This window comes from Rissa tridactyla, chromosome 5 (assembly GCF_028500815.1).
Source record: "Rissa tridactyla isolate bRisTri1 chromosome 5, bRisTri1.patW.cur.20221130, whole genome shotgun sequence".
NCBI classification, from domain to species: Eukaryota; Metazoa; Chordata; class Aves; order Charadriiformes; family Laridae; genus Rissa; species Rissa tridactyla.
Genome location: NC_071470.1, coordinates 24,252,833 through 24,276,899, shown reverse-complemented (window position 1 = coordinate 24,276,899; position 24,067 = coordinate 24,252,833). Strand labels below are relative to the sequence as shown.

At 37.2% G+C, this 24,067-nt stretch overlaps 1 protein-coding gene across 4 annotated transcripts in view; it reads right to left on the bottom strand.

The window, feature by feature from the left end:
* FAM184B (family with sequence similarity 184 member B) overlaps window positions 1-24,067 on the bottom strand; it is a 46,589-nt gene that overhangs the window by 7,613 nt on the left and 14,909 nt on the right. For all 4 annotated transcript variants that reach the window (XM_054202078.1, XM_054202080.1, XM_054202082.1 and 1 more), the window contains exons 2-7: window positions 19,918-20,679; window positions 13,435-13,545; window positions 4,200-4,412; window positions 2,843-2,996; window positions 1,549-1,661; window positions 938-1,122 (exon numbers count right to left, since the gene is read on the bottom strand). In XM_054202078.1, coding sequence (XP_054058053.1) covers window positions 938-1,122; window positions 1,549-1,661; window positions 2,843-2,996; window positions 4,200-4,412; window positions 13,435-13,545; window positions 19,918-20,679 — 1,538 coding nt within the window. The remainder of the gene's footprint in view (window positions 1-937; window positions 1,123-1,548; window positions 1,662-2,842; window positions 2,997-4,199; window positions 4,413-13,434; window positions 13,546-19,917; window positions 20,680-24,067) is intronic.

Genomic DNA, 24,067 nt, shown 5'->3' with positions numbered 1-24,067 from the left:
AAGATTCCTTTAAGGCTATACTCTTCAGAAATCCTTTATATATACGGCTTGAGTAGTTAGGGTCATACATTCTACACCACTGCAGAAATGAATTGAAGGGTACCCATGCACCAGATCCCTCAGTCTTTCCACAAAGAGAATGTATTAAGTGTGATCATCCAGAAATTTCAAAGGATTCAACAACCATACGAATGCACTGCACAGTGAACCCCAGTTTTGTCTCCCTTGTAAAAGGTAAATCCTGCACTTTTTCTGCATGCGAACAGGAAGACTGCTATTACTGCAATGCAACACGTGCTCCGAGCCTGTGGCTGCACTAAGCGAATGCGGTCCACCTTCCACAGAACAGCCAAGACTACAAGTCAGTTCTGCCCTCCTATGCCCTGACAGCATATTACAGCTCCAGGCTTCCATCAGCCCAAAACCACCATCAGTTTTCGCTATTGCTGCTCTCACTCCCCCAGTGGAAAGCTGGCTGTTACAGCCAAAGCAAAGTCTCACAGAGTACATATGGCCTTTTCAAGTGTCCCGTTTAGAGTTAACAACCCATTGGTTTCAGCTACAGAGAGCATGTATAAAAACCTGATATTTATTTTCAGAGACTTCTTCTTTTTTTTAATAGCTCTTGGGTGAGTTTGGAATTTGTTTATGTCTTCCAGTGCCTTTCAAAGGCTGACGTTATGCAGATTTTTTCAGGTCACTCCTGTGGGGCTACACTGGACATATTTCTCTGTGACATATAATGACCAATTAGTTCAAATGCTTTTATTATGGCTGGAGAGAAATGTGATATGAACTACTGCTATTACAACACTCCTAATCTCTAAAACTAGTACTTTAGAGAGATTCTGACACTCATCGCATTTAGAACACCTCTGATGTCGGCATTATTATTAACTCTCTAGATAGCACTGTGAAGTCTGAATTTAAGGCAAACCTTCTGTGCTGTTTATCCCTATCCTGAAGCTGTGCAGCTTCTTGCTTCTGCGACTCCAACTCAGCACTGAGTAGCTCCATTGTGTCCTTCAAAAGTAAATTCTCTTTCTTGAGTTCGGAAATTTCACTCTGACATTTTTCCAGTTCATCATGAAGAGATCTGATCTGGCTCTGGCTACTTCCTTCCTAAGAAAAAGGCCAAATTTAGTTATTCACCGCTGCTTATTATTTAATAAGAAGATCTCACTGGAATTGTGTGCATGGAATTTTTGTGAATTGATTTTTCCATTATATGTGCAATTCTATATGCAAGACAAAATCTGTGATCAAAAATTCCTGAACATATTTTATAGCCTCCATAAAATGTATTTTATTGTAACATTCATTCATTTACTTGTGTTGTAGATTCTGATCTTTAAATTGAAAAAAAGCCTGTCCATAGAGAAAAGATGATAAACAATACTAACATTTTAAAGTGGGACGTAAGGGAAGGAAACCCATTACACTTCTGTAACAGACGCTGTAGACTTTTATTATCTCTGAAGAGAGAAATTTGATACTATTGCTTTTGCAAAACACAACATGGCAATGAAGTAGGAACTGGATTCTTGCCTGTTGCATCTTCAGTGTCCTCACACTTCTCAGCTCCATTTGGAGTTCTTCTATTTGTTTCTTGAGATTAGTGCACAATGTCTGTTGCTCAGAGAGTTCCATCCTTAGAGATCCTAGCAACAATCAGACAGACAATCATTAACACAATCAGAGGTCAGCTGGATGGGGAAGGTAGACATAGATAATGCAGAAGAAAACAATGACACATTACTTCTTGCTTTGTCCCTCAACTCCTTCACCATTAAGTATAATAAACGCTCTGGTAAAAGACAGGCCTCCTACTACTAGAGAAGTAACTCAGTTGAGCAATAGTAAGAATATACAGAGTTACAACAGGAACGATTCAACATTGGAATCAGAGATGTAATTCTGTGGCAGTTGTTCTGCAGACTAAATCACTACAATTGCTTCTTCTAACCTTGAACTTTCCTGGAGCACCCCTGAGCTTCCCTGTTAAGTTCACTGGTGTTTTATAGAGGGCCATAAGGCAGACTGAGGAGAGCTCTGGTTGTGTTAGAGAAGTACGACATTTATGTAAGCAGATCTGTCATATACTGCAACTTTTGTGTATATTGGGTACAAGTTTTGTGATGGGTCAAATACATGGAGAAAGAAGTTTTTCTCTCTATTGTCTCCCCACAATTTTTCTTGAATAACAGAATTTATCTATTGAATATATAAACTTCAGAGAGCAACACATCTTTCTAGCAAATTCAAATTACTGAACCCCCCCCCCAAGAAGATAATTCAGTTTATGCTTCAAGTACTTTCAAATCATTCTATCTTTAATTAAAAAACCTTTTATAGATGAGCTTTAATAACCAGAGTTGAAACATGGGTATATTACAGGTCCTCCTAATGCAGTGTTCTGTTTAGTTCTGAACAGTTTAGAGAACTTTCTAAACTAACTAAACAGTACGTATGGAGCAACTGATCTCCACTGCTGAACGTAACAGAACAGACTTGAACCACATATAACAATTCTTCACATCATAGAAAAAAAGAGAAAATTCATATACACTAACTACAATATTCCAATTTAATATACCTAATAATGCATACTTGAATGTTGTACACCATACCACTCTCCTAGCAATGTTCTGCTGCTGACAGTTGAGAGCTAGGTTAACAAAGAATAGTAAGTGTGTATTGCTGAAATTGCAGGGTATGGAAAAGGAGATTGACAAAGACCTGAGTTCCCAGAAGACAGGAAAGAAAATTAATGGGAGGAAAGTCAGTGCTTCTCAGCATATAATCAAGCAGTAGGAGCCATGCGTGACATGAGACGTCATACCTAGCAACAGGGCTTGCTGCTTCTGTATCTGCTCGAGTTCATCATGTAATTCTTTCTTTGCTTTCTCTTCCAAGGTTTGTATTTCCAGCCTATGAGACTGATGTTGGATCTTGAAAGTCTCATTAAATTCCTTTTTCAAACGTTCTTCTGCCTCCTGTAAGCAAAAGCGCCCCCCCCACCCCCGGGAAAACAAAGTAGTTGGAGCCTATTTATCACCTTGTTGTTTTACTTGTAATGCCAGGATGAATCTGGTCTTTCACTGTAGAACTTTTATTTTCATCACACGTTTACATGATGCTTCATCAACACAAAAATAAAAATAGGACAAGAGAAATTATCAAGAGATCATCTATGAGATTTGTTGTACATCATGAAATAATAACCCTGACATCTTTGCACTGTTTGATATTAGAAAGATGTTTTTGTTATTCAACATACAAAGCCCCCCAGATTTGACCTGTATGTCATTACTTATCACAGTGTGTCAGATGAAGGCTTCTATCTTTCCTTGTATCGTTCTTGGCTAAAACTTCCACTGTCATTAGAAGTGCTGCTGATATGCTGTAAATGACGAAGCAGTTGCTCTGTAGTGGTTCTGAAAGTAAACTCCTATCCTCAGTTTTATTTTTAATTGCTTAGTGCCTTCAGCTTGGTTTTGTTAAAGCTGGGATTTTATTCTGAATATGTAAGCAAGATTAAATTCTACTTAGGATGGTTTTACTGCATATGTTTTATAAGGAGGTTTTCCCTAAGGTGTGTGATGTCAATAGGGACATCTGAACACCACATCACAATCACACGTAGATTTTTCAAGTTGATTTTTTTTCTCAAACAGCAACATTATTTAGAATCTCAATATATTGTACTAACATTGCATCACTGATATAAATCCACTTGAACCTTTAAAAGCTTTGGTTATCTACTTACAGAATTGGTTTCTTGGAGGTATCTAAGGCAATACACACCATTATATGTGTCTTTTATACTTCTTTTAAAGTATTTATGTATAAATTAATAATGGATGAAAAAGAATAAAACTGAGTCCTGTTAATGATGCACTTAGGAATTCCCTTGTATTTCTTAAGCAAGACCACAGCTAGAGGAGCTTGTATTAATCATAGCCTAACTGTAGAGGGTAGGCTATATTATTTTATGAAACTATTTCATTCACACTGTGATCTAAGTTCAAATGTTAAAATTCTAAAAAAAAAACAACCTGAAGATAATGAGGCTTCAAAATCACAGAATAATTCATTATGTGCAACAATGGCAACCCATCATTAAGATATCTGACTCTAATTAGTATAGTTTATCCCACAAATACAATTTCTTTTAGACTAGTATGTCACAAACTGACCTTGAGTTCCTGATTTTTGCTTTTCTCCAACATTTTTAAGACTTTTTGATGTGATGCCTCCAGCTGCAGTTTAACATTCTGGTTTTCTTTAATGGTGTTTTGAAGATCCTGCAAAAGCGTCTCTTTTTCTTTGTTGGACTGTAGATTATGTTTCTTCAGTGACTCCTTGAAATTTTTTGCTTGTTGGTCTAATATTTGCTTCAGCTGAGCCACCTTCCAGAAAAGTAAGTCAGCAGGATAGGATTAATGGCTGCATTCACAATGGAGAGGAATTATGTAAATTTGAGTACATTTTATGAACTTGTGTTGCTCTATGAAGAACAGCAAGATGCTTGTTTCATGCAAGGAGCCCTTTTTTTCAGTGAAAAATGACATCCCTTTTGCATATACTGTCTGTTGCCCATTAAGTACTTTCCTTAAGTTATTTCTTTTCAAATTGTCTCCATCTCATACGTACAACCCATAGTTCAACTTGCACAATAATTATGTCACAAGCCAGGAGGCAGGCCTAAGGCTGTTCTTATTGTCATCCTGGTGATGTAACACTGCAGAGTCCATTTATACAAAGGAGTAGATAAGAATCAATGGAAACAAGAATTCTGCACATCACACATCAGGTTTATTTTCTCACCCCACTTAGCTAAATTACTAAATACAGTAGACATGTTTATAATGGCTGACATAACAGTAACAAAAAATACCGTTTATAAGAATATCTTGGTGGGGTAATTTTTTGGTGGGGAAGGAAGGAGGAGCCTGTACTCTTTCGTATTTTGTAGGTTTTCTAAACTTTCAGCAAAAAACTGTATTTGCTTTTCTTCTTAAATTTGCCATTCCAAACATTACAGCTGTGAAATTCTGAAAAAGTGCGTTCTGCATAGGAGGAGCATGCGTAATTAGTATGGCAAATTAGCATTTCTGCTGCTGTGTCTGGGCTTCCAATTCTGCTTTTTTGCTGTGCCATGCCTCCTTAAAAATCTTTATGTCTCTTGCCTTTTCTTTTTGGAAGCATGTGAAAGAGGACAGTCTGCTTTCCAATTTTTATATACTTGTACTTTCCAGCCTTAGAGAAACAGAATTCAAACTATGGAAGGAAGAAATTAGCTTCCTTAGAATTTCATGTGACTTTAAATGATTCAAATGATGCTGCACACACCTGCAAATTGGATATGATACAGATTAGAACCTGTGACTCTATCCTATCCTTTTCTCTACACTAATACATGTTCTTTTTCTCTTCCTCAGTGTTGCCTTCATTTTTTCCATGCATACTGCAAACAGTTTGTTAGTTGAGGAAGCACTGTAGCTTTATCTAGCTAAATAGTTGCTTGTAACTTCAACTGCACTCTGGTGGTTCTTTCTGATGCAGAACAACAAAAGCTGGATGAAGATTTACCAAGTGGGCTAAGGTGTCTATATCCTTTCATATTTCATTCTTATAGCACTTTCTGGTATATTTTGTGTTACTTAAAAGAAAAGGTAAGGAAACATGCTGTGCAAAGCCCTTACTTCTCATTAACTTCATGGCCACGGTCAGCATTGCACTGTCCAAAGGGATATGCCAGATCTCTCCAAATCACAGGAATCCTTTCTGATAATGGCTAAATATACTCTTGCTAGGTCATGGCTCTGTTCTTTCTCACATTGTCTGAGCATGCTGGCTTCTCTCCTCCAAAGGATGTGTTTTCTCCTTTCCCTCTCCTGAGGCCCTTCTCCATTCCCAGATGGATTTCAGCTCTTACCGAAGTACTTTCTAAGCCTCTACTATTCTCACAGGTTCCCAGCACAGAAGTGCGCCCCGAAGTCTCAAAGTGTGCAAACCACAGAGCTTGTATCAGTTCCCAGGGTTTCAACTCCTTTTGAAGAGAGGACATTCTGTACTCTGAGTTTATGACCAGAACCTTCAACTACATTGTATCTTGACTTGTCTTAAATTCTAGTCACGGAATCACGGAATCTTCAGAGTTGGAAGGGACCTCTAGAGATCATCTAGTCCAACTCCCCTGCTAGAGCTTTCTTTTGCCATTTCTTGGCATCTGTTCCCTTCTCTCTAGAATTTATACAAGTCTTCATGTCCCAGAAATGAAACCTGATATTAAAGAAGAAAAATGACTGTGAGCCTTTTTTTTTTTGAGACACTCACAGCTTAGAAAGAATTATTTCTTCTTGATCAATTTGTCCTACTTTAATTGGTTTTTTCTACAGAGCAACTAAATAAGGGCCTGAAAACATGTATAAACTTGCTCTATTTGGTCTGCTGGTAGTTTATAATTTTGAGTAGAAAGTTTGTGTTCACAGAGTATCAGATGAAGATGATTTGTTTCTGTGTTTTTCACTATTCACGTGAAACACAAATGTTCATGGACTTCACGTGCTGCAGAGATAACTCCAAACCTGTTACTTGAAGACACACATGCATCATGAGAATGACATAACTTCCTGTACTAAATCTAGTTTCTGTACCTCTGTAAGCAGCTATAAGAAAGAATTACTGTTCCATTTTTAAGTACGTTTATAGCTGCAGAACTGCTGTTCCTATACATAAGTCAGTATACTGTGTTCATTCCATTTAAATAGAGTTTCTTCAAATCCACAAGTCAGGTTTCTTTTCCCCAATTAATTGGTGGTGGTCATTACTGATCTTGTACTTCAGTTTCCCTCCAAACCGCTTCCAACAGCTTACTCAGAAAGGGCTATACTACTATTATAATTGATGTGGATTTCCTTTACCAGATGGGGTAGTGCGCTATGTTTGAACTTCAAAGGTCCTCAGCTCTATTACTGATGTTTCACTTGTTCTGAGATCTACAACAGTATCTGTAATTTAGATGTGACAGAAATCTGCAAGCAGAGATGAACCTTGTTTTTTAACTCTTTAGCAAAGCTACCAGTTTGGGCAGTGGAATTCCTCCTATTTGGTGGCTAAACCAAGCAACCAATAAAGCTTTTAGTCAAATAATCCAAAGGAAACATTTTTGAACGCACACATCAAAATGAAAAACTATAATATTTCCTCCAGACTAAATTCAATGTTTTTAAACCTTAAATTATTTCATCATTTGCAAGAAGACAAATGACTTCATTCACAGAATGAAGGGAGGAAGAGATGGCAGTGGTGGTTCTGCTTTGTGTGCATGAGAGGGAGGAAGGAAGCATGGAGGCACAGAAAAACCGAGAGAACAAGAGAGTATGTACGTGTGCATATGAAGGTAACTGGGACACTTACCCAAGTGATGAAGGCCTAGGTTGTCCAATGACAACTTAATATACAAGTGAAGAAGTGGCAACAACTGACACACTGTAGCTCACCCTGTTTTATCCTAGAACCCAGTGACAAGGGGACTCTATAAATGGTGAGAAAGCTGACAGAAGAAAAAAAAAAAAAAACAACAAACCAAAACAAGCCCAAGTCTCCCACGCATCATGGGAATGCTAGGTTGGTAGATAAGAAGAAAACAAACATTCTTTCACCCAGTGTTCTGTGAATCAAGTTTTTTATTTTCTTCTAAGTGCAAGAAAAGTGCTTCTCAAACAATTTCAAACCAACATGGTACACTTGAATTTCACTGAAGCTATCCAATCAAATTGATTTGAGTTAACAAATTTGAAAGAGCACCTAGCTTCAGCTCCCCCAAACTGAGTTTAAGTTAACTAATCATCCAGTGGTTTCTTGGCTTCTTCCATTGTGTCATCCGATTAAACACAAAGAAAACTATCTGTCTGAACAAACTAGTGAAGAATAATTGCTAAATATTATTCTTAATGAATAACATTTAATGTGTCTGTGTGATGGGATCTATTTGTGGCCTGGATACATTCCAAGAACAGGCAGATGCCAGAGGCACTTGCCAACTATACCTTTGTTTCCAGAGCTGCTGCAATTTTGGTTTTTTTTTTGAAAAACAAGTGGTAAATCGTAAGATTTAACCAAAGGGGCACTTTGACATTTACTTTGTCTTAATACCTATTGAACTCAAGCCAGTGTTTTCCTATATAAAGAAAGGAAACACTGAAGTTTTTAGGTACTTAAATTTACATGTGAAACACTTAATGCCATACAGTTGCCTGTATCAGCTGTTGTAATATTCATTAGCATTACTAAACTCAAGCATGCATTTTTTTTCCTGGGCTTCCTGAAAGTAAGCCAGTGAGTAAAATGGATGTGCCAGAAAAGTAGGCTGTGTATTTTCTAATAGAACAATTGGAAACAGGAGAAATGTTGGTTGGAATATTTCTTTTGCAAATTACATATTTGTCTAGGCAGGGAAGATGAAGTGTATATAAACTTCAGCTGTGGTCACAACATTATTAACCTTCCAGACTCTCTTCATAGACAATTATTGGTTCAAAGCACTACTAACATGAAACATAAGATAATACTAACTAGAAATAGACTAAGCAGCAAAGTGGTAGCAACAAAGAATATAATGTAATAAGAAATCAGATGTAAAAGTATTTCTAAAAACATTATTTTCCAGTGATTTAGGGAAAAAGACCTACACAAATATATCAGGATACAAACACACTCTTTCTCATGAATCCTGCTACTTCTAACATATTAGAGGGTAAGAAACAAACACTTCCATCCCATCGGGTTTCCTCCTCCTGTCTTTCAATTAAAAGGGCTGTCAAATCCGCCAGTGCAGATCCTTCTCTGGAATATTTTGCAGTGCCCAGGCATTTTATTATGTTTCATTACTTCAAAACAGATAGCCAGATCCTCAATTTGTTTAAATTCGTAAAGCAACATTTAGGCCAATGAAACCATGCCAACTCACATCAGTCCAGAATCTACTTGGCTCCTCTTACTATTAACAAACCAGCAACATAGTGTGATTTTGTGTTTTATAATGTCTTCCTGCTGCAAAACAAAACTTGAAAAAACTGTACCTCTAATACCATTATTAATTAACTTTTATCCACCTGAATTGCCTAAAGTGGTCTTAAAAGATGCAGCCAATGCCTATCCACAGTACAAACTCTAGGCAACAGTATTTTTCTAGGCTTGTTGAATTCTTTTCAAATTTCAGGGTTACGTTTGTGCTTGCCTTTTCTTATGACAGCTGATTTTGTCTACCACAGTCTTCCAAGTAAAGAAAAAATGAACAACTATTACTTAAAGATGACAGGTAAGTTTTAAAATATTTCAAAAGTCTTTCAAGTTTCATTCTTTTCTAACCATAATTACTGTCCTTCTGGGGAGGATGGCTTGATTCTTTTGAAGAAGTACCTCTCAGACTTTGATAGCCCATGGGTAAAAATACTGGGCATGTATAAGGCTGTGCCTGCCCTCACGGTTGGCTCCCCCATTTGACTTCTGCTTTGATTATTTTAATTCACTGTGCTTGCAAGCACTATGAATTCTTGAAGTCTATCTTATATCTGCTCTCCCCTTCTTTTATTTATCATATGTAAGAAGTGTGAAATCTCAAAGGCAAGATCTAAAGTTGGAATCAGAGAGAATATTTTGACTTCCTGTATCTTTTAACTAGAAAGATCCGAGTTTCTCAATGCACTGCTAGTGGATGAATTTATATAAAAGACTTTAAACTGCCCTTTGATGTATTATAGAAGAGTCAGCACAATTGAGAATTTGTTCAGAGTCAAAATAAGGCACCCAAATGCTACATACTATGATCCTATTACATCAAAACAGTAACATGGTATAAGAAGTAACAACAAAACAATGAAATTATATTTTACTGTTGTCTTTAGGCTTATTTCACAATTAATTCAGTTAAGTTCAAAGTTAACTGCTTTCCTAAACTTACGGCAATTCCTGACTGGAGGGACAGGTGTGAACGTATTAGGCACACCTCTACTGCTCCTATTTGGTGGTGCCTCCAAGATCCATCAAGGCTCTTGGGCATCGCTGTGCTAGCACTGTTCAAAGATGTATCATAACAAGGTGATGCCTGCACTTCCATTTTATGTACCTTCTAATTCCAGAATAGCCCCTTTAACACATGTTGAAGAGACCCTGTAGTGCAAAAGCAAGGAACTGGAGGACTCTAATGAACTGGCATTTGACCCACACTGAATTTTACATCCTTCCTTCCAGACGACCAAATACGTGCGAATCCGATTTCTTTATCCAGAAAAATCTCATTAATACAGAAATACCACCACATTGAAGTGCATCCCCAGAGAGATGGAATTATCATGATTCTGTCTACTCTGCAAAGTGCTCTAGCTATGTCAGCCCAGACAAAAACATGTCTTATGCAGCCAAGGAACCTATTTTTAGATCTGAAATTGTATCCAGGTTAGAACTGGATTAGTAACAGCACACTGCCTAACCTTTGAGGCGGAAGCTCTGGGCTGAGCCATTGCAAAGGTTCCCAGCTGGGAATCATGCCCTCGGTGAAATATAACGTTGTATAGTAAATGGTGGTTTCTTGGCTGTGAATATTCACATATTTATAGAAGGAAAGTATTGTTAGCTGAAATTAATTCACTTCCCTGGCAATACTGCCAAGTAATTGGTTCAGAAAGTAATTTACAGAGTACCAAGAAAAATGCAAAATTTCTCTTCAGAGGGAGCATTTCCTCATGTTTGGGAGCATTGCTAGATTCTAAGATACACCAAAATGTTTCTTAGTGTACCTGTTCATACTTACCATGGTGTTGTGAACATAACATATGGCATGATATATATTATTTTATATTAATTTATGTCTGTAGTGGCAATAATTTCCCACCAACCCTTGCATTTACCATGATCTCATGGTATGAGAAGACTAGCCGTCAGTAAACACAAGTTTCTTTCCTATTTTTCTCTCCTGAATGTATGACTTCAAGAAAAGTAATTTTATGACTCACTGCCTTACTTTTTCCATCTGCAAAACCTGAAGAATAATTGCTTCACGTGATAAGCCTTTTGATTTCTTTGAGACCTTTCAGGGGACTACACCACCTGCATGCATATACACAATACGATGAGACCTGACAGTGTGCCACTACTCCTCCCTTCCATCTCTTCCCCTCACACCTCAAACCAGTATAACTTTCAGGCATTAGTCAGGGATGCCAGAATATCATGGTAAATTTTCATCTTTGAATGGACTAAGATATTTTTGTAAAAAACTAAGTTTAGGGAAACTGGAAAAGAATAAACGTGACTAATTTCTGAGAACTCATGTTTTGCATTAGGAACAAAGAAGTCACTCAGCATAGGTCAACACAGGTTGGATTGACCTGAAACTCTCTCAGAGAAGAACCTGTAAAAAACGGTGGCATGCAGAAATGTGTAATGAAACCTAAAAACGTGATTTTGCCACAACTTAAGAGCTACACTTAAATTCTATATTTCTAAGACTGGGAAATGTATGGAATGGGAGAATGCAACTGTTTGATACCAGAATGTATAAATCTGTTTTAAAGGAGAAATGAAAGTGAAAAGACCATGCTTCACTCAGAACTAGTATAGTTAGTATGGCATGAATGGGAGAAAAAGCATGTGCCACATAGTAAATGACCACAACACATGCCCCAATTGCTGGAACATTGCACTCCAAGCAGTAGTAATGGCATGTGGGAAAGTGGACGCAGGTAGGAGAGGGGGGGCCAACATCTTGCTTAGCCCCCTGATGAGCCTATCTGTCCTTTTTTTTTGGTCTTCAAACACTCAAAAAGAGCTTATTATGGCCACTAAGAGTCTACAAATGCCAGCTGAGAAAGATCCAGGTCTTCAACTTTTGTGGAGCTGTTGCAATGCAAACTCCTACTGAACTTGCTGGAAGTGAAACGGGTTAGAATCAGGGAAGATATAAAGTAATGAAAATTATAGACAACCAGTTAGAACAACAGTGGCTATCTGTAATTCAGTAGATCCACAGTGTGAGCTACCTAATTCCTGTTGTTCCTTACTTTTTCTTGAACTAGACTTAAGAAATTTTGGGAACGTCCTCATTTTGCTTCATAAAATATTGCAGTCTGAAAACCTGGACTGGCAGGAAAAAGCCAAAGAAATGAATGACAAATTTGCACGGTGAAAACATGTTAATTCACCCATAATCTTCCAGAAGGGACAATCACAAATCATTAATTGTTCTTCTGAAAAAGGTACCAAATGCAATGACATACTTGGGCTAGAAAAATAAATGCAGCACTGAGCATCAGCAGAACTTTTCACTAGGGCATTGACTTCAGTTCTGTTAAAGCAGTCGTTTTATAGCTTATCCATGAGACAAAAGCATCAAAATGTTTGCATGCAAAAACTTCACACGATCACACTGCAGAAAAGGAAATACCCTGTACATAACATTTTAAAGCAGATAGCATTTGCTGAAAAGAACTGAACACCACAAAAGGGGAACACCTGTGAGGAAGAAAAGGTGTATTTACAGTTGTCAGAAATTTCAAAGGTGCAGTGTTTATGTGGGTAATTAAATGCCTTGTAGGCGTTCTGCTTTTGTTTTCTCAGAAAATTATTTATCCAACCTGTTACGACTTTTCAAATAATGACACTTTCCTGTATAAATATTTTGGCATATGTACTAATCTGGCCCGCAACTGACTATACATTACAGCTGTTACAGGTGGGTAACCTAATACTAATACATCTCAGGTATCTATTTCCAGATTAATCCATGTCCGTAGATTTGCATTATGACTTAGGTGCAAGCAGAGTGGGGAACAATACATAAGCTATGACATTCTCAAAGCTACTTTGGGGTCACAGTGCTTTCTCTTTCATTCTTGATCTTGAAACAGAGGGAGGCATACCTAACTACTAATATATACTAAATTATTGCACATTCCAATCTGCTTCAGTTAACATGCTTACTTTCAAGCAGGCAGAACAGACACAACGATCTATTCGACCTTTTTTCCATTCAATTCTCTTGCTCAAGGGAGCAAGCAAGCAGGCCCTTTTCCAAGTCTACACACCCACCCGCACACACACAAAATAATCAGAAAGTCACCAAGACCTATAAGGAAGCCCTGTATACAGATGAACAGAGTCACTATCCAACCCTGAAATAGCCAAAATCCTCACCAAAAAGCCTTAGTATATCTCCAAAGAGTTATATATTATCAAAATATATAGGCTTGTCAAAATCTTCATAGAAGCTCAGGAGCAGTAATTTCTGTTATTTCTATCTAGAGTCCCTGCATATTTTCTTGAATTACAGTCACAGCAAATATGACTAAAATGTAATCAAGAATCTCTCAGATGAGAGCAAAAATTAAGACCCCTTTTATTACTGGGTTACATTTATGCCCAGTTTACCTCAAGTGAAGAGTTCTGAAGTTTCCCAGTTAAGACTTCTTTCTCTTTCTCTAGTTGCTTTAGTTCACACTCAGATTTTCTTTTAAATTCCTCTAGCTGTGTCTGGAGCTCCTACAGTAAAAAAAAAACAAAAAAAAAAGAAAAAAGAAAAAAAAAGAAAAAAGCATGCAATAGCTGGGACAAAACATGCAGCATGAAAAAGAAAGGACATTTCTTCCACAGTAACCTAGATAATAGAGCAGTTTACACAGTAATAGATGCTACTGTTTACACAATACATGCTACTGTCTTTTAATGTCACTCATGTATTATTCAATCAAAGAAGTATTAACAGTTTGTTTCAGCTCTTTCTAATACTAGCATTAGACAATACAGTTCAAATAATCCTAATCTTCTACTGAAAGCGCCCCTGAGGTGGAAAATTGTACAGCATGAAGAGTCAGACTGTTTTGCCTTGAGTGGTGTTAGTGTTCAAAAATAATTTAGTATGCAAGAGTCACCCACAAGATCTGAAAAAAACATAAATATACATTGACCGTATAAATAACCAGATGACTAACTAGTGGGCAATTAGTGGAAAAGGGAATCAAAGGAAGCACTATTTTATAGCATCCATAAGGAAAATCCCAGTGAGGCAGTAAAAATCATTTTAAGTATACCTGTACAAACTTATTCACATAAAAGAATATACTATTTAAAAGCCAAAGCCTTTCATAAGGCTTATACTTGATAGTGTAACTGTGTACCTTGAAGCACCGCATCTTTACGTACCGATCAAATGTCAGCACTTTCACAATCAGATAAAATAATTTACTCACACAGGTTCCTTTTTGAGAAATGAGATTGCATAAATGTATAAATATTCTGTTTATTCATAAATGTATAAATAATTATTTATTTATTTAAATGTATAAATATTATTTATTCATAAATGTATAAATATTCTGTTTCATAGGCAGAAATTAATTCTTCTGACAACCACTTAACTTAATTCCTAGTCTCCAAAATCCAGAAGGTACTATGAAGCTCAGCATCTAGTGATAGGAGCTGCCTGCTTTTTATGACTTATGATTTGATTACTCTCAAGTAAATGTTGAACTTGGAAAGGTATAGCAGCATTAAAACTGGGAAAAATGGATAGAAGTACATTCTTAGCACCAAGAAGGGTCTAAAGAACACTTGACCTGATTGTCCAATTCTACAAACTGCTCTAATAATTTTTTTTTTGTCTAGATGTCTGACAAACACATCAGTACATTAGGAGACAGAAATTAAATTCCTCCTTAGTTTATGCCCAAATTTGGCAAATCATTTGGGCATGCACTGAGTTGTAAGCTTCACTAAGCATCAAAGCATGTGCTGAAAATGTGTTTCAAGGTTTTCCTCCATTTCAATAGATTTCAGCTCACATTTACGTTCCTACTGCACAGAAACATTACAGATAGAAAATCTCCTGAAGCCAAAGGATTCAGCCACAGACACGGTTCTCATGAAAGTGAAATTCTGTGAAGAATCTCTTAAGCCAATTACTGCTAAAGCACACCAAGAAAATAAATTACAGCCCAGCCACTTAAAACACATTGAGAGAAGGTATCGCTCAGGCAACCTGTCTGGATCCATGAGAAGATAAGCATACTTCCTGACTAAGGCTAAATAAGGATATATATATGCATGTATTTGCTTGTAACTAGTCGTCATTTCATTGGTAACACCTGCACTCTGAATCCATTTACCAACACTTTGCAGAATTAAATCCTCTGCCTAAACAATGCAAAATTTTGATTAAATCAATGTATCTGAGTATTTCACAGCAGCAATCCATGGAAAATTAAGTCAGAAATTGGAATATACCTACAATACATTTTTCATCAGGAGGGACCTTATATTAATCACTCTGTCACACGCAAAGCATGCAAGGATAAGTGTTGCTAAGAAGGCAGTTTATCACATCAAGGCAAAATTCACCTTCCTGCCTGTGGAGCTTTTCACAGAAACACATCAGTTTGACTTTTTTTCTCCCCCTTTTTTTTTTTCCACTAAGACGGTAGCAAGAAAATCCTTGCATTTCATGTTAATTCAAAGTGCCTCCAGTGAGGATAATTCAAATGATGTCACTGTGACCAATAAGATTAAAACCAGATGAATTAGAGCATCTATAAATAGAAGAACATTCCTACCTTCTGCATTTTTTTTTTCAGTTTCCATTAAGTTTTAGACTGGCTTGATTTCCTGTGTATGCTTCATTACAAGATCTTCCAGCCCTTTTAATAGCTATTCCTTCAGACAAATCTTTTCCTTATGGACCTGATGCTTGCCTTTACAAAGCAAGTTCTCTGTGTCTTTTTTCATACCCTCTTTCTAAATAGGTACAGTTTATAAAACACACTAGCTCTATAATATGACAAAACCAGGGAAGAACTCTGGGGTAGCAGTAGTCTATTTAATTGGATATACTCCTTTGAAAAATACTGGCTTTATTTTAATTAACAATGTAGAACTGTAGTGATTCAGGGCTGTATGCCTCTTCTGCAGTCTAGGAATGGGGCTTTTTTGCTGTTCTGGTTTAAATTTGGGGGTGTAACTCACTTCCAACCATGTAGGCTTCCTCAAGGACAACCTTAGTTCTGTGAAAAAGTACAAAGGACAGTTTGATTTTTCTTATGTCTCCGATGCTAGGTCTAATTTTCCAGAATGCTAGCATAACAACGTTGTAGGAGAATTAAAAAATATAGAAAAGATTTGGGACTGGACAATTGTTTAAGGGGAGACATTGTACAGAGGAAACTCTCAGGATACTTACGCTCCTCATTCCTCCTACTGAGTTTATTCCTGGTATTATTTCTGCATGGCTTTTCAGAAGAACTGTTTTCTATATTTTAAAAATATAAATCAGTATTCCAACTTGACCTCAATAGAGAAAGTCTGCCTTCGATCTTGTTCTCTTTAACATTTTAGTTACAGAAGAAGTTGAACACTCTGTCTTGTTCTAGCTCAAGGATGTCAGTAGTTTCTTTCCTATCATTGCTTCTCATGTACTCATGTACTTCAGGTTACGAACACAAGTCATTGTTCCTCTGGATGAGGTCAGAGATCTGGAAATTTTACAGGACTGACTGCTGTAGAATAACGCCAAATCCATTAATCTTAAAAGAAAAACGACATTGATTTCAGCACTTTTGGCATGCCGTGCCTTTGAATATTTGAGAGCAAACCACCTATTTAAGGTCTTGCACTTCTGCAGAGCCACTCTTGTTCTGTCTCTGTTTAGTAGAATTCATTTGCTGCAGCTGTGCTATTTGATGTTTCAGTTCATCTTCTTTATTAACAGCTTTGTTTTGGGAATTAAACGTAGTTTCCCTAGCTTCTGTGGTATAAAAATTTACATTTCAAATAGCATAAATAACTTGCAGAATTTCCAGCTTGAGTGACTATTAACAAGGGAAATACTTCAGAATGACATTAATGAGCATCTTACCTGCTTTTGGCAGGATTTCCTTCTCTTGAATTGTGCTTCTCTCTTTGACTACACTTAGATCTTCCTCCACTTTTTTCACTATACTTTTTGATTACAGAATTTCTTGTTGTGTTCCCATAAGCTACACTTACAAATCCTAAAATATGCATGACATTACTTCTACACTTAATACATATGTTCTTTTTTTGTCATCTGAAATAAATGGTCATTTTCTCTCTTGGTGTAGATTCATGATAGAAATCTTTCACCTCCAGAGTTGGTTTATATGCATTTTTTGCTCTTCCATACCCTTAAACTGTTTCTGCTGCCAGAATATTTGTAATGTGGCGCCATTCCCTGAGATATAGTAGGCATGACTATAAAGTGAACACTCATCAAGAATTACCATCTAAAAGATACCCGAGATTATCCTAAACTTGGAACACGATATACATCCCTTAATTTCACAGCAACTTGTGCTAAAAGGTAATGAATATTAGTTTGGGCTTTTTTCCAGTTGATGAAGTACAATAGTTCTTAACATAAGCCATAATACAGATGCCTAAACCCAGAAAAATCAGCTGCTACAGACTTTGCTGTGAATTGTCTGTCCATAACTAAAGGCAAAAATTTGAACCATATTTAATGTTCTGTTTCTGGATGTTCTAGTCTCAGCTTCCAGTTGTCTAACATAATACTGCAATATTCACTCAGACAAAACTGCCATTTGTTCCTGTATGAATGTTGAGTAAAACCTCATGGGTTAAAACTAACTTGTTGTTAACGATCTCTGTACTTGAAAACTTAAAGGTAAGCTTGTTCTTTTTACCTCTGGCATATGCCAAAATTCTTCCAAAACTAGACTGAACAGATCAGACTTTATGACTTGTCATCCTTTGTCATTACTCTTCCACAGTAATAATAATAATAATAAATGTGCACTAATGTGATTTAAAGGTCTCAAATCTCTTGGCATACACTGAGAAAACAGAAAATTCATCTTGCTTAAACATCTGTGCTTTTATCTTTCAAGCCTTACAATAGCTTTTCTTGCTAGCATTTACTAATGATCAGAGGTATTACTGATGAAAGAAATGTTTCTGTTTCCCAGTCTGCCATTGTCCACAGGATTCTGAAAAAAATGTAGTATTTAATGGCATCAGAAATAGATAATTTGTAAAGGAGAAACTTCTGCTTCTTTATTTAAACTGGAAAGAAACAGAAAATAACATTGTGTCTACCTGTTTTTCTTCTTCCGGATTTATCCTGGTCTGAGGCTATCGCTTTAAAGACTCAAGGCAATATGCTCCGGTGGTATGTAAATCAGCCTCATTCCATAGACTCAGAGGATCTGAAATGTATGAGCTAAGCATATGTCCCTCAGAAAATATTTCAGTTTTATCCAGCTGATCCTGAATTTGAAAATTAAATTGCTAATGACACCAACTTCTTATTTCCTATCATGTTTTACATTATTTATTCTTAAAAGACTGCGTTTCTTATACAATAAATCAGAACAGTAAATCACGTGCATAAATTTCGACGTCTCCATTCTTCATTTCTCATGAACGTTACTTCAAGTACCCACAAGAAATCAGGATCTTACTTTCCCTCTTCCCCTCTATCACTTCAAACTTCTACAGAGACAGGACACTTCCTTACTGAAACAGATATTATGCATTTCCCCGACTCAATTTTAAAAAGTCTTATCTGCATCTCTGCCATTCATTATATCCTCTTCACTTTTCCGCAGAAGATAGAGGTTGTTCTGCTACAGATCTACACTCTGAGAGAATGCAGTCTGAATAACGTGAGAGAAGGTGTATTCAATTCACCCTCTAATCTTGTGAAACAAAAAGGCAGCGGCTGTTTTGAAGGCTGAACTGCTCAAAGACAAGGCCCAGAACTTTGCACCATCAGCGAAATGATACTGACAGGCAAGATGTGAGGGCAGATGGTGAAATGAGTCAGAGTTATCTTGGAGGAACACAGCTGACTGGGGTGACCCTGCTCTCTACAAGATTCTGGGGTTCTCTGACCTTAAATGAGCTAAATCTTCTGTCCACCAGGAAACAATTACTGCTATTCTGAAATACTCCAAGTCTAGACCTTCAAGGTGTTTTCTTATCTAACATGCAAGATTGCCATCATAGGGCTGGGGACAGGTCTGGTAGGTGAGTTTATGTCATGGGAAGGGCCAATAGTATTAAAAGGAAGTGGAACTGTTGAGCATAGAGCACGGCTGGGTGCTTCAGCTTCAGCACAGTTCATCAGTGTCTCTCCCACACGCTGACCTTACGTACCAAATGCAGCTGGCTGGCAGATTGCCCATGATCTACCAACCTCTGAAACTGAATTTGACATGATACAATTAAGCAGAAAGGGGCTGCAGAGCTGTGCTGCAAATATATGTATGAGATCTACACCAGCTAGAGTAGACAGGCACAGTGTGAGGTGAGAACTAATGGTGAAAGTCTCGTGGGTCAGCACATAGAACTTCACAGGGGTAAAGCACACTTCATTAAATGTCACTTGGTCCAAGCCACTGTTGCAAGAGTCATACAATACAAAGCACTTGATTCCTAACCTGACAGACTAGGTCTCTTATCTAACCCTGTACATGGATAATCCATGCACTGAGTTGTTGGCAACCACAAGGGAAAAGGAGAATGTGCTTGTAAATACTTATTGCTACATTAGTGCCTGTTTCCTGTTCTCTTCGCATTTCTGGGCAGGAAAGGCAAAGCTCTGTTCAGTCAACAGACAAATTTTACCTCACTCCTCCTTCAGGGTATACAAAGTCTAGTGTTCAAAGAGTTCTAATGAGTTACTAAGAATCTTAACTCTTTCTTTAAAACTCTCGGCACTATATCCCTCCTATTTCTCTCTAAGCCTCTAAAACTGCTTTAGCGCTTACAAAGCATTTGACTCAATATGATATTTAAAAGACCCCTCTTCCCTCAAATTTTGAGGAATTGGTAATTCGCACTTTTATAGGCAGAGACAGGGATCACAGTATCATACTCTACCTGTATTCTCTCCTTCAGCTTCTGAGAATGCTTCTTCCTCTCATTTATCTTTTGGCTTTTCTCCTCTAGGTCTGCCTCCAGCTTCTTTACCTGCTGCAGCAAAAAACCTTCTTCAGCCTCTGAGCTCTTCCTTTGCTCCATTTCTCTTTGCTGACAACTCTTACTTGTTTCTGTCATAGACTGCTGCATAGCCTTTTTCAAAGTCTCTTTTTCTCTCTCGTAAGGGGCTCGCAGCTTGCTTGTTTTCTGAGTATAGTCTTCAGTTGGTCTCTTGTTCTCACTCTTCAGGTTTTCCATCTCATTCACTACAACTTGTCCTTCCACACTGTGTTTTTCATCTAAAATTACTTTTTTATCTAAATTTTCTCTCCTAGATGCTTTGCATTCATTTAGCAGTCCACCAGAATCCTGATTTAAATGTAGAAGCTTCTCAAAGTCTGCACTGGTATGTACCGTGTCTGTAGCAAGGACTGCCTGTGCTTGTTTCACTTCCGTTGTCAGCTCCCTTTCTTCCACCTGCTTCTTGCACAATGTTAACTCTGCCAAAGCTTCTTCCTTTAGTCTCTTGTGTTGTTCTACAGCAATTTCAAGGGCCTGAATACGTTTTCTCAGCAATTGTTCTTCTTCAACTTTGCTTTTACACCGGAGAATCGTTTCCCTTGTCTCCGCAAGAATGCACTGAATTTCTTCTTCGTGAGCCTCTCTCAGAGCCTGTATACTAGCCTCATGTTCATCATTCTTCGTGTTCAGGGCATATATCACCTATTGAACATGAAAAATAATAGGAAATTAAAGTATTTGGTGAATGGTAGTCATTAATTCAGTTACTATATTTATCAAGGTGTTAAAGGCTAAAAGAGAATCACTGCTACAGTTTAATCTTTTGTTGTTGTTGTTTCTTTGTGTTGTTATTTTCACTAGGAACAGAAGGACAATTATAAACTGCAAAACCTTATAGGGAAGGAAGATAATACTGTGAGAAGACTTCTTTTTTGGCGAGTTGTTACTTCATGACTCTAGTTTGATCTCTAACACAAGGAATTAAATAGGAACCCTTCTCTAGCTAACTGACTCCATATTTATAGTCCAGTTCATCTAGCCTTCAGTGCAGGTGAACTAGCTGCCATGTTGCCTTTAGCATTAGCAAGTGCTGGGGACCAGTAGTGGCAGATCTGTAGAGTGAAACCTGAAGTCCTGACATCCAGTTCATGTGGACCAAAATCACTCTGTGATGTAAACGAAAGGAAAGTTTGCAAGGAGGATTCAATTTCACACTCCTGACTCAAACTAAAACACGACTGAAGATGTACTCCTGGAAATCATATGCCTGGCAAGTTAGCTTGGTCAGCATTTCAGGATAGGTATTACTTGACTGCAAGCACCTTTTGCCTTGATTCTGAGAAGCGTTCAGGCAACAGCGTTTCTTCCTCACTTCAGTAACAGCTATAAGTCTCAGAAACCAAGTTTTAGCGGATTTGAGTGAGCCTCTGATGACAATAAGCAATTTTTTCAAACAATTGATTTAAATCTTTTGATGCTTTATTATCTTTTACAAAATGTAGCATAATTCTCATGACTATAAGACAAATTATTACCCCAAGCAGGCTTCATCTGTTACCCATGACATACACCAAAGATCTCTCACAGAAGCTGTTGTACAAACATGCTACTATTGTTTTGAAAAGAAATTGCTATTAGAAGCCCACAGTAGACTGAAATGAAAAGTTGATAGTCAAAACCAGTAAATGTGCATGTTAAGCTTCCAAGACAGTTCCATATAATTGCAAAACATAGTAACTGCCTTGAAAAGATGCATGCTTGTATTACAACACATGGGAGCTGATCCAGTTTCTACTGGACATAGTTACCTAAATCAAGGAGAACAACATGTTGTGTATTAACATGTGTGGAGGTTTTCCACTTGTTTGATTGTTTGGAGTTTTTATTTTTAGAGAGAAGTTATTCATCTACACAGCTAGGTTTGGAATTTGCATACAAGTTATGACAGATACTTTTGAGTCTGGCCTAAACCCACAGAGGTTAATCTAAAGATTCCTTGACTATGTTTGAGAAAATAATAGTCTTAAGTACATAAATAAGTACAGAAGCAAGGTCACAACTAATTCTTTAATTATACTAGAATTTTGACCCTGTAATCTTCAACCCTTCCTCAGGGAAAGCCTCAACTGAGAGACCAAGAGGCATCTAGAACACAGTAAGTGTCTCAAGTCTGTGGTCTGTGTTTATAAACCCTGAGGATATCTCCACAATTACTGAATTTGCTTAGCTATGCCTAACCATTTTTTGTGCTACCTGTACATGAATAAGATATTAAATTTCAGTCATCCATAAATGAAAGCAAACACACAAATATATCTTGCGTGTAGTAAACTTTCTCCCTGGTGGTGATGAATTAAGTACAGAAGTCTTAAAAAGTCACAAATGCAAAACATGGTCTGGATGTATTTCTGGATAAATGTGTGACAAAAGAGAGTAACAGAATCATATTACAGAAGACAAGCAGACAGGAAGTCATTGTCTACATTTAGATATGTATATTTTTGGGCCTTAGATTACATGCTATTAATTCTTCTCTGTTATTTTTAATTATTTTTCCTTTAAAACAGAAATAGTCGCAGCATACTGAGCAGATTCCTTCTCGCCACTAACTAAAGTCATTCTATGAACCTTTCTTAACTGTTCAGGAGACAGACATAAAAACTAAAAGGAGAAGATTAATTTTGCCCACGGGTTTAGAATGACCAGTAATTAGTTTGTGCAACTCCTCAATTAACTAGGTCAGATGTTGATGATCACATTTCTGTGTTTAATTCCACCGGCAAAACAGAGATGAACATTCGGACTTTGTTACTAAAGACCCACTCTTAATGATTAATTTATCTAGTAAATCACCACTGCCTATCTCATATTATGTTCTGTTCAAGCTGCCAATGGAATTTCAGTTCCTCTAAAGTCTGACTTCATCATAGAGATTTCCCAAATTCCACTGAGCATTAGGCCATCACCAACATCTTCAGTGAGTTACCTAAAAGAATGGAAGAAACCGGCCTCCCTGCTCTATTATTCCTACGCTTCTGTTCAATAGTGGCTAGAACCACAGTGAAGAATTTTGACTTGAAAATGTACGCCCTTAAATTTAATCTTCGAGCTTGAGTGCTGAAACTGATTCCTCAGTATCTTAACCTTCTTAAGAGATTTAATTTTTAGAGGGTTGCTGCTCCTGTACTTTATGAAATTTAAGCCCCTCACACCTGCCTTTCACCCCCCTACCAAATATAGCTACCATATTCCTCTTCCAAATACTTCATTTAAGAAACTGGAGTTATGCGAGATGAATCTGGGACTTTATGTGCTGGAAGGAAAAACACTGAAAAGTTATTTCAGCATCTGTACTTTGCAAGTGCACGTATTGCTGGCTAATGTGGTGTAAATCTTTTAACAGTTGTGTTGATAAACAGCTTTTTAAAAGCAGCTCTAAAATTGATCAGTTTGACAATACAGACAGAATTGCCTTCAAATGAAAAGAGCACTGTATTACTCTTTGAGTTACTAGCATAATACCAACGACTACTGCCTCCTTACAGTTCTCCAAAACTGAATGTATTGGGAAACATTGTACTGATTTTACAGCAACTGAGAGTTATATGACAGGTTGGTAAAAATACTATTACACACATACACTTGAACATGAACAGTGCAGTGAATATGAATACATCTTATTATTCCTATTTTATCCCCCATATAAAACACTATTACACACACTTCAACATGAACAGTGCAATGAATATGAATACATCTTATTAGTCCTATTTTATCCTCCAAATGCTGTAAATCTAAATGGCATTTCCCTTCTCCTTTTCTTTATGGTAATGTAAAATAACAAAAAAGAAAACATTCAACTGCATCTCATCAGTGAGGACAAAGCTAATGCATTCAAACCAAAGACGACTGTTCTATCTTCCTACATTACTGTTAAACACTACTCTTGTACGAACCTGACAATCATAATGAAAAAAATGGTTCTAGCAGGCTTCTTTACTATCTGAATAAGAAGTGAGACAGTTTGGTATGGAAGGTGAGGGCTGACGATGATAAGAAGAATCAAAGAAAGGCGAAAGATCATAAGTGT